The 18,881-nt window shown below is 42.0% G+C and overlaps 1 protein-coding gene across 3 annotated transcripts in view; it reads right to left on the bottom strand.

Annotated features, from left to right (window-relative positions):
• Positions 1-20: 20 nt before the first annotated feature.
• The window catches only part of CPSF3 (cleavage and polyadenylation specific factor 3), a 49,179-nt gene continuing 30,318 nt past the window's right edge, over positions 21-18,881 (bottom strand). For all 3 annotated transcript variants that reach the window (NM_001246367.1, XM_009441956.4, XM_016942885.4), the window contains 6 exon segments: positions 21-206; positions 1,693-1,789; positions 5,335-5,404; positions 13,253-13,340; positions 15,828-15,922; positions 17,100-17,198. In NM_001246367.1, coding sequence (NP_001233296.1) covers positions 105-206; positions 1,693-1,789; positions 5,335-5,404; positions 13,253-13,340; positions 15,828-15,922; positions 17,100-17,198 — 551 coding nt within the window. In that variant the 3' untranslated portion in view covers positions 21-104.

Genomic DNA, 18,881 nt, shown 5'->3' on the forward strand with positions numbered 1-18,881 from the left:
GACATTAAAAGTAAACAGGCTCCCCCAGAGAAACGAATGCATTTTATTTTAGGTAACAGAAGTAGAGTCAAGTATTTTTTCAAAGTCCATATACAGGCACAGTCTCAGTGAACTGGCGTCAGGGCCTCGTACAGTCTCTGTGCAGCCAGCTCCACCATTTCTCGGAGGGATTCATCGTCTTCACTTCCCTCTTCACATTCTACAGTCTGAAAGTGAGGCACAAACGAGACTGTTAGAATTAAGTCTATAATGATTATATAGAAGATAAATGAATACTCTTTAAAAAAACCATCATCTCATAAAAAATTAGCCAGCTGTGGTGGCGTGTGCCTGTGGTCCCAGATAAGAGGCTGAGGTGGGAGGATCACTGAGCCGGGAAGGTTGAGGCTGCAGTGAGCTGTGACTGCACCACTGCGCTCCAGCCTGGGCGGCACTGCGAGACCGGGTCTCAAACTAAAAAAAAGAACAATCATCTGTGTGTGCGGAGGTCATGGTGGGACTGATTACCATGAAACAGAACGGCCGCCCTACACACTTGTGGGCGTGCAGTGCTTCCTGACAGCAGCACGGTCCTAATTAGTGATGACTTGAGGCTGGGGTGAAAGACTGGGGAAAGTCTAGTAAACTACATTTACATCAAAGCCCACAGTTTGATCTAGTAGATGATACTCCAGGGAAGTTCATCTATGCCACACAAATTACTTGGCAAGGAATGGATGTGGCTACCTACTCAACATTTGGTACTGAATTTGACTGAAACTCACTAATAATCTTCCAGTTGCTTTTTTTTTTTTTTTTTTTTTTTTTGAGACAGAATCTCGCTCTGTCGCCCAGGCTGGAGTGCAGTGATGTGATCTCAGCTCACTGCAACCTCTGTCTCTTGGGTTAAGGTGATTCCTGGGTTCTCCTGCCTTAGCCTCCCAAGTAGCTGGGATTACAGGCACACCACCACGCCTGGGTAATTTTTGTATTTTTAGTAGAGATGGGGTTTCATCATGTTGGCCAGGCTGGTCTCAAACTCTTGACCTCAGATGATCCACCCACCTTGACCTCCCAAAGTGTTGGGATTACAGGCGTGAACCACCACGCCTGGCCTCTAGTTCTTTTTTTTTTTTTTTTTTTTTTGGAGACAGAGTCTCGCTCTATCATCCAGGCTGGAGTGCAGTAATGTGATCTTGGCTCACTGCAACCTCTGCCTCCCTGTTTCAAGCAATTCTCCTGCCTCAGCCTCCTGAGTAGCTGGGACTACAGGCACCTGCCGCCATTCCCGGCTAATTTTTTTTGTATTTTTTAGTAGATATGGGGTTTAACTGTGTTGCCCGGGCTGGTTTTGAACTGTTTGGAAAATCCACTTGGATCTTGCTGGTGCAAACAGAAGAGCGGCTTCTTTAAAAAATGGAGAGTCAACTAGATGCCAAACTAGAGAAGGGATGAGGTGAAGTAAGCTGTATTATGGAAGAGGACAGCAATGGAGTGGCATACACGCGAACCTTGTACTATGCAGTAACCCGGAAAAACACGGAAAACTTCAACCATAATAATATAAAAAGAACAATGTGAAAAAAATGTTGGAAACACTGGAAGCAAATGCCAATATGCAAAAGTAGACTGTTGAGTGTGAGAGCACAGATTATTTATGCCTTCACTTTATTTCCCAAATGTCTTGAAACGTAGGAAAGAGCAGCTACATACCCGTGTCTCCAAGTTAAGGTTGGCAGTTTTCCCGTCCACTGTGACGCTAAGAATAGAGTCATCCTTTACACTTACACAGTCTTCTCCAAATATGTCCCTGAAAATAAGCAGAAATGCAGGATTAGTGAAAATGCCCAGCTTTATATACTTGAGGAAAAAATAAAACTGAAGATAGGTCCTAGTTCTAAAGTAGAATACTGTATTTACTTTTTTTCTTTTTTTTTTTTGAGATGGAGTCTTGCTCTGTTGCCCAGGCTGGAGTGCAGTGGCACAATCTTGGCTCACTACAACCTCTGCCTCCCGGATTCAAGCGATTCTCCTGCCTCAGCCTCCCTAGTAGCTGGGATTACAGGTGTGCACCACCACAGCCAGCTAATTTTTGTATTTTTAGTAGAGTCAGGGTTTCACCATGTTGGCCAGGCTGGTCTTGAACTCCTAGCCTCAAGTGATCCACCTGCCTTGGCCTCCCAAAGTGTTGGGATTACAGGCAGGAGTCACCATGCCCAGCCTGTATTTACTTTTGAGACAAGCTTCTTATTTGCCTTGATACAGCTTATTAAGTTTATAAAACAGGGAAAATACACAGCTATTATTCAAGAATGATCTATTCAGCAGGCATCATGCTAGGTGGTTTATATACATTATCTTAACCTATAATTTTAGTAAGGATCCCCTTTTACATGTGAAGAAAACAAGACACAGAAGTTAAGTGATTTGCTTAAAGCCTCACAGCTAGTAAACAGCTGAGCTGGCATTCAAATCCAGGTATCTAGGTTTAAATGGCTCCCAAGCCCACTAGCTGTGCACTCCTACTTTAATTAAACTTGGTATTTATTGAGCATCTTCTGTGTGGCAGATTCCTTCTGTGCTAGTAGCTGGGGATAAAGAAGGCACTAAGACATTGCCTCTGTCATCGAGAGAAACAGTTTTGATCATTAATTTCAACATCGTCCCCATTGGTACAGAGGTGTTAGGAAACAGCAGTCCACCAGCAGGCTGAATGCAGGTAAGAAAGGCAGGCAGTGACTCTAAACAACCCATGGACCATGGTCAGCCTAGGACAGTTAAGCACTGACAACACTGTATTAAGCGGGGGAAGTGGGGAGTGGGAATCAACTGCTTGCATCTTCAGGCAGTTACTGCTCATCATATGTGTGAATAAACTTAGGTGGGACCCTAGCACAAAGGAAAAGATTATATTTTATTTTATTTATTTATTTTGAGACGGCGTCTTGCTTGTTGCCCAGGCTGGAGTGCAGTGTCCCGATCTCGGCCCACTGCAACCTCTGCCTCCTGGTTTAAGCAATTCTCCTCCCTCAGCCTCCTGAGTAGTTGGGATTACAAGCACCCACCACCACACCTGGCTCATTTTTGTATTTTTAGTAGGGGTATTTTGGATGGGGTTTTGCCATGTTGGCCAGGCTGGTCTCGAACCCCTAACCTCAAGTGATCCACCTGCCTTGGCTTCCCAAAGTGGTGGGATTACAGGTGTGGGTCACCACACCCAGCCAAAAAAATTATATTTTAAACACAGAAATGTATTCAAAAGGATAGGAAAAAAGGTTCCATTTTCATGTGATCCACTGTTGGCTTCTCTGAAGAAACCAATACATCTACTCCTATCTAATCCTAAGTGTTTAAACAACTGGGGAAATAGCTGCATTTTTAAGGGTACGATTGGCTTTGAAGTTTAAGGACATGGGAACCTCCCATTCCTGGCCGAATGGAAGCTGTCTCATACTCCTGTTCCTCAGAGTTGAATAGTTCTGGTGTGTTTGTGGGAGGTGAGGGAGAGGGAGGGGAGGCGGGAGGAGTGGTGTCAGGAGGACAGGGAAGAAGGCCAGAGTGAAAGTCCAGTGGAAGGGCCGCAGCCTCCCGCAGACTGCCCTCCCCACGGCTCCTGAGGACCAGCCACAGCAATGTGAACTTCCATTCTGCACCCCGACTGCAGCACGTGGGAGAGCGGGGCCAGTCCAGGGCCACACGGGTTTTCTATTCTTGTAGAGCCCCAGGGAACAGGGCCACCAACAGAACTATTGTAGTCAAGTCCCTGGTCAGCAACACCCACCTTCTACAATAGGGCTGTTTAACCTGGGGTCCCAGGATAGCCTGTGGGGAGGGGGTTGTCTAACCTCCTTGAAATCAAAGGTAAAACTGCATATATGTGTGTCCCCTGCCCCCGCCCCACAGCCTTACCTGACTGCCAAAGGGGTGAAGGATCTAAAAATGATTAAGATACTCAGACTTCAACGCTGGCAGACTTGAGCCCTCTGCAAAATGAGTTAAGAGAACCAGAGGCTCCAGGGGTGGGAACCAGTAAAATCTGTGGCCTTTTCAATGGCCATGGTAATCACTGTGCCTGCACTGTTGGCTGGTTTTGTATGAGGAATGCTCTTTAAAATCAAAATGACAACACAGAGAATTCTGTTTTGAAGATGTATGACAACTTCTATAAACAAAGTCATCATTTAAAGTCTATCATTTTTTTTTTAAAGCCACTAAACTGCTGCTTTAGTGGGCCGGGCACGGGGGCTCACACCTCTAATTTGGGAGACCAAGGCAGGTGGATCACGAGGTCAGGAGTTCGTGACCAGCCTGGCCAATATGGTGAAACCCTGTCCCTACTAAAAATACAAAAATTAGCTGGGTGTGGTGGGCATGCGCCTGTAGTCCCACTTGCTCGGGAGGTTGAGGCAGGAGAATCGCTTGAACCCGGGAGGTGGAGGTTGCAGTGAGCTGAGATTGTGCCACTGCACTCCAGCCTGGGCGACAGAGTGAGACTCCGTCTCAAAAAAAAAAAAAAAAAAAAAAAAAAGGTTAGTGTAGAATTTTGGGGAAAGAAAGGAAGGAACAGAAATGTTAGCATAAAAGCCTTCTAAACTAGCAGGCCACCTTACTTTGTTAAAACGTTTCATGGGGCAAGGGCTCACATCTGTAATTCCAGCATTTTGGGAAGCCAAGGCAGGAGGATCCCTTGAGCCCAGGAATTTGAGACCAGCCTGGGCAACATAGGAAGTCCCTGTCTCTCCAAAAAAATAAAATTAGCTGGGCATGGTGTTGCGAGCCTGTGATCCCAGCTACTTGGGAGGCTGAGGTGGATTGCTCGAGCCTGGGAGTCAAGGCTGCAATGAGCCAAGATCATGCCACTGTATTCCAGCCTGGGCAATGGAGCAAGACTCTATCTCCCAAAAATAAAAATAAAATAAAATAAAAAGAAATACTTAGTTTAAAGTTAATTCATCGCTTACAGACTAAGAAGAGTCTAGAAGAACACCATTTTACAAAGAATTCACATTTAACAAGTAAATATATAAAATAATTCTTGAAGATACAGTAACATTCAGCTAAGATTTTTGAACTTGTCCTTGATGAGAATGTTTGAACCCTTGCTAACTGTGCCAGCATCCTGAAGCACTGTATTAAATGAAACACAAACGGCTGACCTAGCAGGTCACAGGTGAGTGCAGAGCTGGCAGGGAACGGTTCCAGCCCCTCTCTTTCCTAACAGAGAAGCAGGCCTCCGAGCATGGCAGTGGCCTGGCCAGAGCCACGCCCCAGTCCTTGAAGGAGTCAGAGCCGAATCCAGGGCTCCTTCCGGCCGCTGTCACTGTCTTGTTGAGAAATAAAGGGTGAAAAACTTACTGGAGCATGATCTCCAACCTCTTGCTGTAAACGTGCATTTCTAATTTTTTAGAAACCTTCTGTACTGCACCTGGGAAAAAAAAAGCGACAGAGAGTTCAATTTCTAAATTCCTATTCAGAATAATTTCCAAATCAATAATCAGAATCTGGTTACTGATAAGTTAAAGTGAATAACTATGGAATCCTTAAAGTGACAAGCAGGGATTTGTATTATTTGCCTGCTAAAGGAAATGGATATTTTCATCATTTAATTTCATGTTCTTTTTATGTGTATTTAAAAAAAATTTTTCTATTACATCTTTTCACCCTTTCTCCAATATTTCATGTTCTTATTAAAGAACCACAAAATGACACTTAATATTATTTTTAGTTTTATTTCCCACATTTCTTAAACTTTACATTTATGACCACGGGCAATTAACTCCAGGAATTCTAGGGACATATTCAAGCTCAAAGATCTGTGAAGTCTTTTATCTAAAATGTGATATAAATTTAGCTTTCTATTAGATATAATTATTTTAATAAAAATTAATATTTAAAATGACTTGCCCATTAAATTACTCAGCTTTTCTTCCAAAACAAATCTGACAGCTTGGGAAAATGGGCCCCCCTTAATCTGGAGTTTCAGGCATGCTCTGACCCCTCATTCAACAACTCAGTGTATCAACAGTAGCAAACGAGTGCAGAGCTCACAGTCTGGCACTTCCTCAGAAAGTTAAACAGTGAGCATTTGACCTAGTAATTCTACTCCTAGGTACAGATCCAAGAGAAATGAAAGCATATGTCTGCAGAAAAACTTACATCCAAATCTCCACGGTAGCACTATTCATAAAAGCCATAAAATAGAAACAAGCGAAGTATCCATTAACAGATGAATGGATAAACAAAATGTGTTGTGTCCATACAATGGGAAATTATTTGGCCATAAAAAGGAAGGAAGTACCAATTTATGTGACAACACGGATAAACCTTGAACACAGCACAGTGAAGGAAACCAGTCATCAAAGGCTATATATTCTATGATTCCATTTATCTGAAACGCTGAGAACAGGCAAATCCAGGGAGGCAGGAAGTAGATTAGTGGTTGCTTTGAGTTGGTGAGAATAGAGATTGGGGCATCATACATAAGGGATATGGGGTTCCTTTTCGGAGGTGTGCATTCATTTATTTATTTATTTAGAGACAGGGTCTTGCACTGTTGCCCAGGTTGGACTGTAGTGGTATGATCACGGCTCACTGTAGCCTTAACCTCTGTGCTCTGGTGATCCTCTCACCTCAGCCTCCCAGGTAGCTGGGACTACATGCATGCATCACCATGCCCAGCTAATTTTGTATGTGTGTGTGTGCGTGTGTGTGTGTGTGTGTGTAGAGACAGGGTTTTAGCATGTTGCCCAAGTTGGTCTCAAACTCCTGGGTTCAAGCAATCTGCTCCCCTGGGCCTCCCAAAGTGCTGGGATTACAGGTGTGAGCCACCATGTCTGGCCTGGTGTGATGTAAATGTTTTAAAGTTGATTGTGGTGATGGTTGTACAACTCTGAATATGCTAAAAAATCATTGAATTCTACACTTCATATGGATGAATTGTATGGTATGTGAATTATGTATCAATAATGCTGTTACAAAGAGTAGTGCAGAATTTTAAAATCCTTCAGACAAAACACACACACACACCCCATATATATGGATATTGTCATCATTTCATTTCATGTTCATAACAGACTTCACTTTACAAAAGGGCTATCAGAATATAATGAAGAGAAGGCAACCTTGGTGGCATTTGATTTGGATTGAACCGACTAAGATAGGAAGTGAAGGCCAGCTGAGCTCTTAGAAGGATGGGGGGCCTTAAGAGTTGAAAGCTGGGCTGGCCCAAATGTGAAAATCTCAAGTTTGGATGGGAAGAAGTCAGTTTGATAAATAATAAATATACATAACCAATTTCCTCTTTTATATATTTTTTATATATAAACGCGCGCATGTATGTGTGTGTGTGTGTGTGTGTGTGTGTATGATATGGGGGAAAATACCAGAAATAATCTTATGGCCTCACCTATAAACAGGAAAATAGAATATAAGACTGTAATTTCTTTCTTCTTTTTTTTCCTTAGAAACAATGTCTCGCTCTGTTGCCCAGGCTGGAGTGCGGTGGTGCAATCATAGCTCACTGTAACCTTGAACTCCTGGGCTCAAGTGATCCTCTCATCTCAGCCTCTCAAGTAGCTAGGCCTGTAGGTGTGTGCTACCGTGCCTGGCTAAGACTCTGTCATTTCAAACAGACTTCAAAAATTATGATTTCTTCAATGCACTTTCAATTTCTCAGCCCAAGTAATCACTTTCTCATGTAACACTATGACTTTTTTAAAATATTGTATCATGTAAGTGTAGCTTTATTAACTCACTTCTGCACTCCCACATACCTATTTCAATCTACTCTACGGAAAAGACTCAACTTGTCATTTCTCCTAAACTATTCTAGAATTCAAACCATACTTCATCTAATTCTTTTTAATTCGTGAATTTCAATTGTATATACAACTAACTACTCGCCTGTAATCCCAGCACTTTGGGAGGCTGAGAAGGGAAGACTGCTTGAGCCCAGGAGTTGGAGACCAGCCTTGGCAACACAGCAAGACCCCATCTCCATTAAAAAAAATAGTAAGCCCAGGTGCAGTGGCTCACACCTGGAATCCTAGCACTCTGGGAGGCCAAGGTGGGCAGATCACTTGAGCTCAGGCATTTGAGACTAGCCTAGGCCACATGGTGAAACCCTGTCTCTATAAAAATAGAAAAATTAGCCAGGCGTGGTGATGTGCGTCTATAGTCCCAGCTACTTGTGGGGGCTGAGGTGGGAGGACCACTTGAGCCCAGGAGGTCGAGGCTGCAGTGAGCTGAGATTGCACCACTGTACTCAAGTCTGCGACACAGTGAGACCCTGTCTCAAAAAATAAAATAAAGTAAAATAAAAATGAAAATATTAAAAAAACACAAAAACAAAAAACTAACCAGGTGCTAGCCAAGAAAGCTATATAACAGAATTTTATACTTTAATTATAATCATTAGTTTCATTAATTACTAAAATAAGCACTTAATTGACATGTAAAAACAATCTCACAAAATATATTAAAAAATAAATATCTAGGCTATGAAACTATCAAAAGAAACTTTCCAAAGTTTACATGTGTATATATATGTATATATATATTTGCAAATTCCTGCATTAATATTTAGACAAACTCATCAGACACGAGATCATATTAAACACAGAACTATACAATCAGACAGGTATACCTGTCCTTAGTAGGTCTGTGTGTCAAAACAGGACATACACATGCTGAAAACAGGTGCCATGTAAAATAGAAGAATGTTATGGAATATAAAAACAAAATAATGTATTTTGAAAATATATAAGATTTCCCCTTTGGTTAAGAATGGGGACACATAAATTGTGGTTGGTTAGACACACACACACACACACACATACACCACAGATACAAATACAAGTTGTGTTTCCAGAATCTGGACTGAAGTGTCAGGAGGCTAAGAGATGAAAAGGGAGAAAAATGCCATCAAGGAAGAATCGGATTGTTTCACAGAGGTGCCTTGAGAAGAGGGCAACTTTTTCTGTAAATGGCCAGATGGCATTCTAGGCTTTGTAAACCACAGGGTCGCTGTTGCAATGACTCAATTCTGCTGCTGTAGCAGGAAAGAGGCATCAGAGGAGATGAACCAGTGCGCACGGCTGGGTTTCGGTAACACCATACTTACCAAAGCAGGCGGGCTAGGTGTGGCTTGTGGGCCACAGTCGCTGACTCTGCTCTAAATGTGAAAATCCCAAGTTTGGATAGGAAGAAGTCAGTTCGATAAATAATAAATATACAGAATCAACTTCCTCATGAGCAGCATAAGTGTCACATGTACCAGTTCTTGCAATACTTGTCACCTTTGAAAGGAGCAAGTGCTACTTATTAAAACCTGTCACTTAGCCCCACGAGTGACAACTGTCCATGCTGACGTATCACATACATACCCTGGATCATTATCTTAAAGTTCATCCTGTCTGTTCTCTTTCTGTCACCACTTATGGCTAATCCAACAGGAAATACCGCTGGCTTTATTAGAACACCCCCAGAATCCAGCACTTTGCGATATCCCCATGACTTCCACCCTAATCTGAGCCACTGTCTGCCACCTGGATGACTGAAGAAGCTCCCAGCTGGAGCCTCTGCTTTCTTGCTTGCCCTCCTAACAGTACTTTCAGCAAGCACCACGGCAGTCCTTTAAAAACTCCGTCAGATCCTGTCTCAGCCCCGCTCAAAGCTCTGCAGCATAGCCTCATTTTACTCACACTGAAAGTCTGAGGTCCTTACAATGGCCAACAAGACCCTATGGGATCTGCCCAACTCCAAACCCTATCAGGAAGCCCTGGGACATGCCAGAATGTCAGATCCTTGGAGGGGGCAGATCTGTTTGCTTTGTTCACTGATGTTTCCTAAGCACTTCGAGGCATGCCTGCTGGGGAGCAGGTGCTCAGTAAACATCTGTCAAATGAATGTTAATGAAAATATGCAAACACTTCATCATCCCAGAGGAATATAAAACCTCATTCTCCATAAACTACAAAATGGGGAAGAACTAAGAAACACAAGGCACCCAGCCAGCTGAACAAATGCTAAATACACGGAACACACGGAAACAGCCCAGTTCTAACCTGTCTGCAATGAACCTCTGCTGAAATGGCCACAGGCTAACCAAAGGAAGGAATGTTTTTATTATTAGCATAAGAGGGATCACTAATAATATAGTGATAATTAATTTAAATTCAATTACTGCAGATCAGAGTAAAGGTACATTTCATTTTGGACCGGAGCATTAAGAGAAATAATCAAGATAAAGGCAAACCAACCTATGACAGGTCATGTATTCCTTCCCGTATAAAACACACACGAGCTATGTGGAGATTATCTGTCATACCACAGCACCTCTTGTTTTTCAGCATCACCGCTAGGCAGAGCCCTCATCAGAACAGCAGATGACATCCTGTCAACATCTCTGTGATCCCTCCTCTGCCACATGGAAAACAGGCTGGCAGAGCTCAGACACTAAACATCACCAAAGACCTTGTAGTCACACAACATCCTAACTGGCCTAAAAAAGTGCCATTTTTGCATAGAAACTTCATTTTTCAGAAAAGTATATCAATTTCTAATTAGTTGACTATATTACAAAAAAGACTTCATTTTATAAAAGGGCTATCAGAATATAGTGAAGAGAAAGCAACCTTGGTGGCATTTGATTTGAACTGAACAGACTAAGATAGGAAGTGAAGGCCAGCTGTGCTCTTAGAAGGATGGGGGCCTTACAGCTGAAAGCTGCGTGGCCCAAAGCCCCGGGCGTGATTCTGCTCTCCGCACCTAACCCTCTTCCCCACGTCACCGTTCCTAACTTCTGCACCACTACTTACTCATGATCTTTTAAAAGATCCTCCTAGGCCCGGCACGGTGGCTCAAGCCTGTAATCCCAGCACCTTGGGAGGTCAACACAGGCGGATCACGAGGTCAGGAGTTTGAGACCAGCCTGACCAACATGGAGAAACCCCGTCCCTACTAAAAATACAAAAATTAGCCGGGCATGGTGGCACACGCCTCTAATCCCAGCTACTCAGGAGGCTGAGGCAGGAGAATCGCTTGAACCCGGGAGGCAGAGGTTGCAGTGAGCCGAGATGGTGCCACTGTACTCCAGCCTGGGCGACAGAGCAGAGACTCCATCTCTAGATAAATTAAAAAAAAAAAAAAAAAAAAAAAAGATCCTCCTTCCCACCCTGCACACCTTTATTTTTACCACCTAAGATAAGTAAGACAAAAACAATTTTTTTTTTTGAGATGGAGTATTGCTCTGTCACCCAGGCTGAAATGCAGTGGTGTGATCTCTGTTCACTGCAACCTCCGCCCCCCAGTTTCAAGCAATTTTCGCCCCTCAGCCTCCTGAATAGCTGGCTGGGATTACAGGCACCTGCCAGCACCCCTGGCTAATTTTTTTTGCATTTTTAGAAAAGATGGGGTTTCACCATGTTGGCCAGGCTGGTCTCAGACTCCTGACCTTAAGGGATCCACCCACCTCAGTCTCCCAAAGTGCTAGGATTACAAGTGTGAGCCACTGTGCCCAACTGTAAGAGAAAATTGACAATTGCATTTTTTCTATCAATATGTTTCTACCCCAGGATTAAGACTGTGACACTGAGCATCATGTAAGAATCTTGCGGCATTCTTCTGTGGCTTATATAAATGCGTTGTGGCTTATATATATGCACGGCTGTCTCCTGTGTTACATGCACATGGGAGGAGCCATTTCCCATGAGTTAATTCAACTAAAACAAGTTATCAAATGATGTCCAAATGATCATTTTTACAATTACTGAAAGCAAATTCAAATGCTTACCAGTGACTCAAATGAATAACAGATTTAGATTGTCTAAGTATTTATTTGTTTGTATTATAGATGCAGCATAAGAAATGAATTACAAAGTAGTCTGCTAAACTTTTTTCTCATGAAATCAAAGAACTAACTAACTGTATATTTTCAAGGAACAATAATATTCTCTGAGAGCCCAGGATCTAATGGTGTGTGAAGGGTAAAGGCTGAGGCTTCCCAGAATACTTCCCGTATGGTCACTTCCCCCAGCACAGCACACAGGACTACTCCATATGCCGGAGACTCACAGCTCAAAACATGTAAAGAGCTGGGTACAGTGGCTTATGCCTGTAGTCTCAGCCACTCAGGAGGCTGACGTGAGAGGATCATTTGAGCCCCAGGCATTTGAGAGCAGCCTGGGCAACAAAGCAAGACTTTGTCTCAAAAAAAAAAAAAAAAAAAAAAAAAAAAGACATATATTATGCTGACTTAAGTATAAAATAGAATCAAAGAAGTAACACAAAAATATCTTCACTGTTTTCTCTGGTTGAAAATTGTCCCATAGGGAGATTCAATTCTATTCAACAAATTTTATTAAACATGAAGATAGTAGCATATCTTCCTAATCTACTGGCTCAATTCATCAATATTTTGAAATTTCTGACTCAATTATTTTTATTATTTTTTATTTATTTATTTTTGAGATGGAGTCTTGCTCTGTCGCCCAGGCTGGAGTGCAGTGGCGTGATCTCGGCTCACTGCAAACTCTGCCTCCTGGGTTCACGCCATTCTCCTGCCTCAGCCTCCCGAGTAGCTGGGACTACAGGTGCCCGCCACCACGCCCAGCTAATTTTTTGTATTTTTAGTAGAGACGAGGTTTCACCGTGTTAGCCAGGATGGTCTCGATCTCCTGACCTTGTGATCCGTGCGCCCGGCCTGACTCAATTATTTTTAAGAGGACTGTTTCTAAAAGGATTTTATCTTAGTCTTAATTGCAGCCAGGTTTTTGCAGTATGAGTGAAGAGCCAGGACAAAAATAAGCAAAATACTAACAACATGCATTGCTGTGTGTATTTTATATCTTAAAGATTACATAGAAATGATCAAGTTTGTTAGGAGTCTATGTACTGCTTTTTAGTTCACAGAAACATAAGAAAAATGAAAGAAAGGATAAAAATGAGTGGCTGGGCGCAGTGGCTCACACTTGTAATCCCAGCACTTTGGAAGGCTGAGGCGGGCGGATCACGAGGTCAGGAGTTCAAGACCAGCCTGACCAACACAGTGAAACCCCACCTCTACTAAAAATACAAAAATTAGCTGGGTGTGGTGGCAGGCATCTATAATCCCAACACCTTGGGAGGCTGAGGCAGGAGAATTGCTTGAACCTGGGAAGCGGAGGATGCAGTGAGCCGAGATCGTGCCACTGCACTCCAGCCTGGATGACAGAGCTAGTATCCATCTCCAAAAAAAAAAAAAAAAAAAAAAAAAAGGATAAAAATGAACTCTTACCTTTTCTTATTTTGGGATTTGACTGAACTTCCAATATCACAGTTGTTACTGTATCTGCATACATATCATTAGAAGGGTTTGCCAGCCACTGGAAAGCAAAAGGCAGAATTAGGAAGTGACCTACCCAGGGTGACCAACCACAAAGGCTACAACTACAACCCACCAAACCATGGACTGTACATATGGAACTACTGCTTCTAGCATTTTCAATGAAATTAACTGACTCATTGTTTACTGAAATTAATAATACTATAGTCCTCTAATTTTCTGTAAACAAAAGTAAATGGTACTGAGCACTTCCTTTCGACACAGTGTTTTATAGGCATTATCATTTAATTTTCATAACAGCATGATTAATTTCATTTTATAAAAGAGAAAACTGACTTAAAAGTAACTTGCACAGGATAATTACCGGTGCTGGGACTGAACTCAAATTCCTAATGCTTATATTTAGTATAGTATATGACTACAGACAGAATGCGAAGAGGGTAATTTTTTTTTTTTTTGAGATGGAATTTTGCTCCCGTTGCCCAGGCTGGAGTGCAATGGCGTGATCTTGGCTCACTGCAACCTCTGCCTCCCAGGTTCAAGTAATTCTGCTGCCTCAGCCTCCCAAGTAGCTGGGATTACAGGTATGCGCCACCATGCCTGGCTAATTTTATATTTTTAGTAGAGACAGGGTTTCTCCATGTTGGTCAGCCTGGTCTCTAACTCCCGACCTCAGGTGATCCGCCCACCTCAGCCTCCCAAAGTGCTGGGATTACAGGCATGAGCCACCGTGCCCGGCCAAGAGGGTAATATTTTTAAATATTTACTTTTGCTTCTCACACTAAGCCTCAGATCCCCTGGCTTTTGTTCCTAGGGTACAATCTCTGACATGTTTACCCTAGGAACAAAAATATATTATCTACTATGTATGTATAAATGAATGAATGAATGAATGAATTATAGAGGCAGGGTCTTGCTGTATTACCCAGGCTGGTCTTGAACTCCTGGGTTCAAGTGATCTGCCCACCTTGGCCTCCCAAGGTGCTAGGATTACAGGTGTGAGCCATCATACACAGCCTCTAATAGTATTTGGTAGAATGAGCTAAATTAATGTCTCCAATAACTTCCCCCTTTTTCTGATATTAACATTTTATATATTGTTCTATGTAACTTCATGTTTATAGATAACTACTCCTTTTCACACTTTCTTTCTTTTTTTTCTTTTGAGACAGCGTCTCGCTCTGTCACTCAGGTTGGAGTGCAGTGGCGTGATCCTGGCTCACTGCAACCTCTGTTTCCCAGATACAAGTGGTTCTCCTGCCTCAGCCTCCCAAGTAGTTGGGACTTTAGGTGCCTGCCACCACGTCTGGCTAATTTTTGTATTTTTAGTAGAGACGGGTTTTCACCATGTTGGCTAGGGTGGTCTCGAACTCCTGATCTCAGGTGATTCACCTGCCTTGGCCTCCCAAAGTGCTGGGATTACAGCTGTCAGCCACTGGGCCTGGCCTGACACTTTCTTTAGTTGCTTTTAGCCTTATGAATCAAATTTAGACTTAAATCACAGAATTGCATTGGGACCAAAGCTGACAAATCTTTTTTGTTTTAAAAATAGAATGTATGCGAGGCGGGTGGATCACTTGAGGTCAGGAGTTCAAGACCATCCTGGCCAATGTGGTGAAACCCCATCTCTAACTAAAAATACAAAAATTAGCTGGGCATGGTGGCATGCACCTGTATAGTCCCAGCTAGTCAGGAGGCTGAGGCAGAAGAATCGTTTGAACCTAGGAGGTGGAGGTTGCAGTGAGCTGAGATCACACCACTGCACTCCAGCCTGGGTGACAGAGTAAGACTCTGTCTCAAAAAAAGAAAAAAAAAAATTAGAATGTATGAATGAAATAGTTCACCATCTACCTTGGCAATTTATATACAATTCTACCTTGGGGCATAGCAGTAGACAAGGTACCTCCCTGGACTATTCAATGATAGGACTCACTTTCAAAGTCCTTCTTTAAACTTAATAGGTGCCAATCTATCAAAATCAACCATGCAATTCATTTGGTATCTGTCTTCCAAACTCCACAAGGTGGAGTTTAAAATTCTAATAGGAACCATATCACTTAATTTAATAATTTCTATCCTTTCCAGATTTGGGTCACTTTATTGTTGTTTATTTGAATCTTCAAAATTCTGCTCTTTTAACGAGTGGTACCTAAGTTTGTTTTAATTTAACAGAATTAAATTTTTACCTTAAGAATTGTAAAACCTTCTGATATAACTAAAGACATCCTGGAGTACCACAAAATCAGGTAAGACTTATAGGAAAGGACTATATTTATCACACATACTAAATAAGAACCCTTAATTTATTATTAGGTTTTTTTGTGACTACATAGAAAATGCTCAGCTACTTAATTATACTTAATGCTGATCCTTAAAACACACACACACACACACACACACACACACATATACTTTCCAACAATATTCTTTTTCTAATTGGGAAGACACTAATTTTCTCTACAATTGTTCATGAACTCTTTTTAAAACTTTTTTCCCCTCATTGTTTAGGTAAATGATCCTTTCTTACTTCTAATACCACCATGCCTGGTTCTTGTATTACAGTAATATTTTTGAACACTTTCAGAGCAGGTTTTTCTTGAATTTCTAATTCTTCCACATCACCTGAAAGAAAGACGTAACTATAAGATGTATATACTTTTCTGATAATCTTCCAGAGACCATTCATTTGTTTATAGAGACAGCTAAAATAAAGCAGCTACACAATTAAAAAGTTAGTAACTCATTTGTATAGTCAATTTTTAAACAGCAAAGTACAGCAACGGAAAGGTCTGAACATGTATTGCAAACATTCAACTAGATAGCATTTACCCTGGACATCAAACATTTTATCAGTAGCAAACTTAAGTGATGCTCAAACATCTATCTTTTGTATACAAGAGATTTAGCCTTCCACTAGCATCTTAACATATAACATAAAATTTGTCAATTGTTGCCAGCTAGTTTCATCTACCTTCTGTCTTCGTAAGCGTCAACATTCTACAGCGGAATTCCATTGTTGAAGAGACTTTTCTGGTCTTTCTAGCATCCTCTTAATCAAGGACAGTTCAGACATATTTTATTAACCTTCTATGTTATGACAGATTATCCTAGTGCAAGGTTCCAAGGTTTAAAAAAAAGATTCTTTCTACTGGTTTATTTTATGGTGGTACTTGATGAGTCATGAAGAGCATTACTGATGGAAAATGTATTTTGTAATATGAAGTATTCTTGCTCTATCAGAAAGTCTACACCTTTTAATTTAGTCACGGCCCCTCATGATGTTAATATACAAAATCTCGAACCCAAATGGTCTAATAATGAAAGCAGACTAGGTTTATTTTCTCACTGGCCTTTGGCCAGTGGTCATGAACTCTTATAAAACCTGCTGTATAGACTGGTATCAATAGAACCAGAAAAATTATTTTCACTGATCAAAGAAAAGAAACAGATAAAATTTTAGGTATGGTCAAGTAAAATAGATTTCAAACATAAGGAACAAAGACTACTAAATTTTAAGTGGGTCAAAGATAAGTATTATGGAATTAAAAAAAATTTTTGAGTATATTTCCTTTTTTAATTTTTTTTAAGTTTTTATTTTTTTCCCAGGACCATCAGGCAAGAATATGAGTGTATTTTCTAAAATTTCACATAAAGGCAATAATAATATGATCATATATATTAATAAAACTTACACAATTCTGAGACAATTATCAAAATTAAGTAACATTCTTTTCTAGATAGAAAATTATCTTACTAAAAGACAGAAAACAATGAAATGAATTTCAGTACACACACACACCTGTCAATTTCTGCAGCTGGTAATAGAGCAAATTAAAGGGACCAGTATACGGAATGGCTTGGGTCTGCTTCACAGTGCTCATGGCCAAGTCAGTATAATCTGAAGAGAAAATGAGAAGAGACTTGAAGAAATACTAGTCCTACAAAACACATACCAGGAGCAAAGAAAAAAGAAATAAAAGCAAAGTAAATGTGAACATGTTTTTCAGAAAGCTAACAAGATGCTCCTTAATTTGGTACCACCTTACATTTCCCCACTGATCTCCCTATGTCCCTACCTCTCCCCTTCAGTTAACTTCTGCTCCAGCTGTAAGAAAGCACCTTATGGCCAGGCGTGGTGGCTCATGCCTGTAATCCCAGCACTTTGGGAAGCCGAGGCAGGTGGATCACGAGATCAGGAGTTCAAGACCAGCCTGGCCAAGATTGTGAAACACCGTCTCTACTACAAATACAAAAATTAGCTAGGCGTGGTGGCACATGCCTGTAGTCCTAGCTACTCGGGAGGCTGAGGCAGAGAATTGCTTGAACCCAGGAGGCAGAGGCAGAAGTGAGCCGAGATCGTGCCACTGCACTCTAGCCTGGGCAACAGAGCAAGACTCCATCTCAAAAAAAAAAAAAAAAAAAAAAAAAAAAGCACCTCATGTCCCCAAACATACCAGGTTCTTGGATGCCACAGAGCTGGTATGCCAGCTGTCATCTGCCTTCTTTCCTTGGTAACTCCCAACAATCTTTCACCACCTGGCACAAGGGCTGCCTAATTTACAAAGCTTTTTCCAGCTCCTGAGGTGCACAGTTTCTCTTCACATACTTATCATGAGCTTCTATATGCCACTGAGCAATACTGGGATTAGCTCTTCCCAAGACTGCTTCCCTCATTAGACAGATTTCAAGGGCTGGGACTATGTGGCATAAGAGTAAGAGCTCGGGCCCGGCGCAGTGGCTCACGCCTGTAATCCCAGCACTTTGGGAGGCCTAGGCAGGTGGATCACGAGGTCAGGAGATCAAGACCACCCTGGCTAACACGGTGAAACCCCGTCTCTACTAAAAATACAAAAAATTAGCCGGGCATGGTGGCAGGCGCCTGTAGTCCCAGCTACTTGGGAGGCTGAGGCAGGAGAATGGCATGAACCCGGGAGGTGGAGCTTGCAGTGAGCAGAGACGGCACGCCACTGCACTCCAGCCTGGGCGACAGAGAGAGACTCCATCTCAAAAAAAAACAAAACAAAAAAAGAGTATAAGAGCTCACTAACTCAGAATGAAGGCACAAGTCAGACAGTGACCTATGATGCTATGAAAACTGACAGCAGGGCAATCTCACAGGTAAATACCTCACCACTGCTGCTATTTCTTTCTTTCTTTTTTGAGACAGAGTCTCGCACTGTTGCCCGGGTTGGAGTGCAATGGCGTGATCTCGGCTCACTGTAACCTCTGCCTCCCGCATTCAAGCAACTCTCTTGCTACAGCCTCCCAAGTAGCTGGGACTACAGGCACATGCCACCACACCCAGCTAATTTTTGTATTTTTAGTAGAGATGGGGTTTTACCACGTTGGCCAGGATGGTCTCGAACTCCTGACCCTGTGATCTGCCCACCTCGACCTCCCAAAGTGCTGGGATTACAGGCGTGAGCCACCGTGCCGGGCTGCTGCTATTTTTTATTCCTGCATAAAGCACATATAATGTATTAGTACCATGTAAATCACTGTGAGCATAGTATTTACTTGAAGATAATACCATATTCATTGGAAAATGACTTATTGATGGCTCAGTAAATTTATAAAGACA

The sequence above is a fragment of the Pan troglodytes genome, chromosome 12 (assembly GCF_028858775.2).
Source record: "Pan troglodytes isolate AG18354 chromosome 12, NHGRI_mPanTro3-v2.0_pri, whole genome shotgun sequence".
In the NCBI taxonomy this organism is placed as follows: domain Eukaryota; kingdom Metazoa; phylum Chordata; class Mammalia; order Primates; family Hominidae; genus Pan; species Pan troglodytes.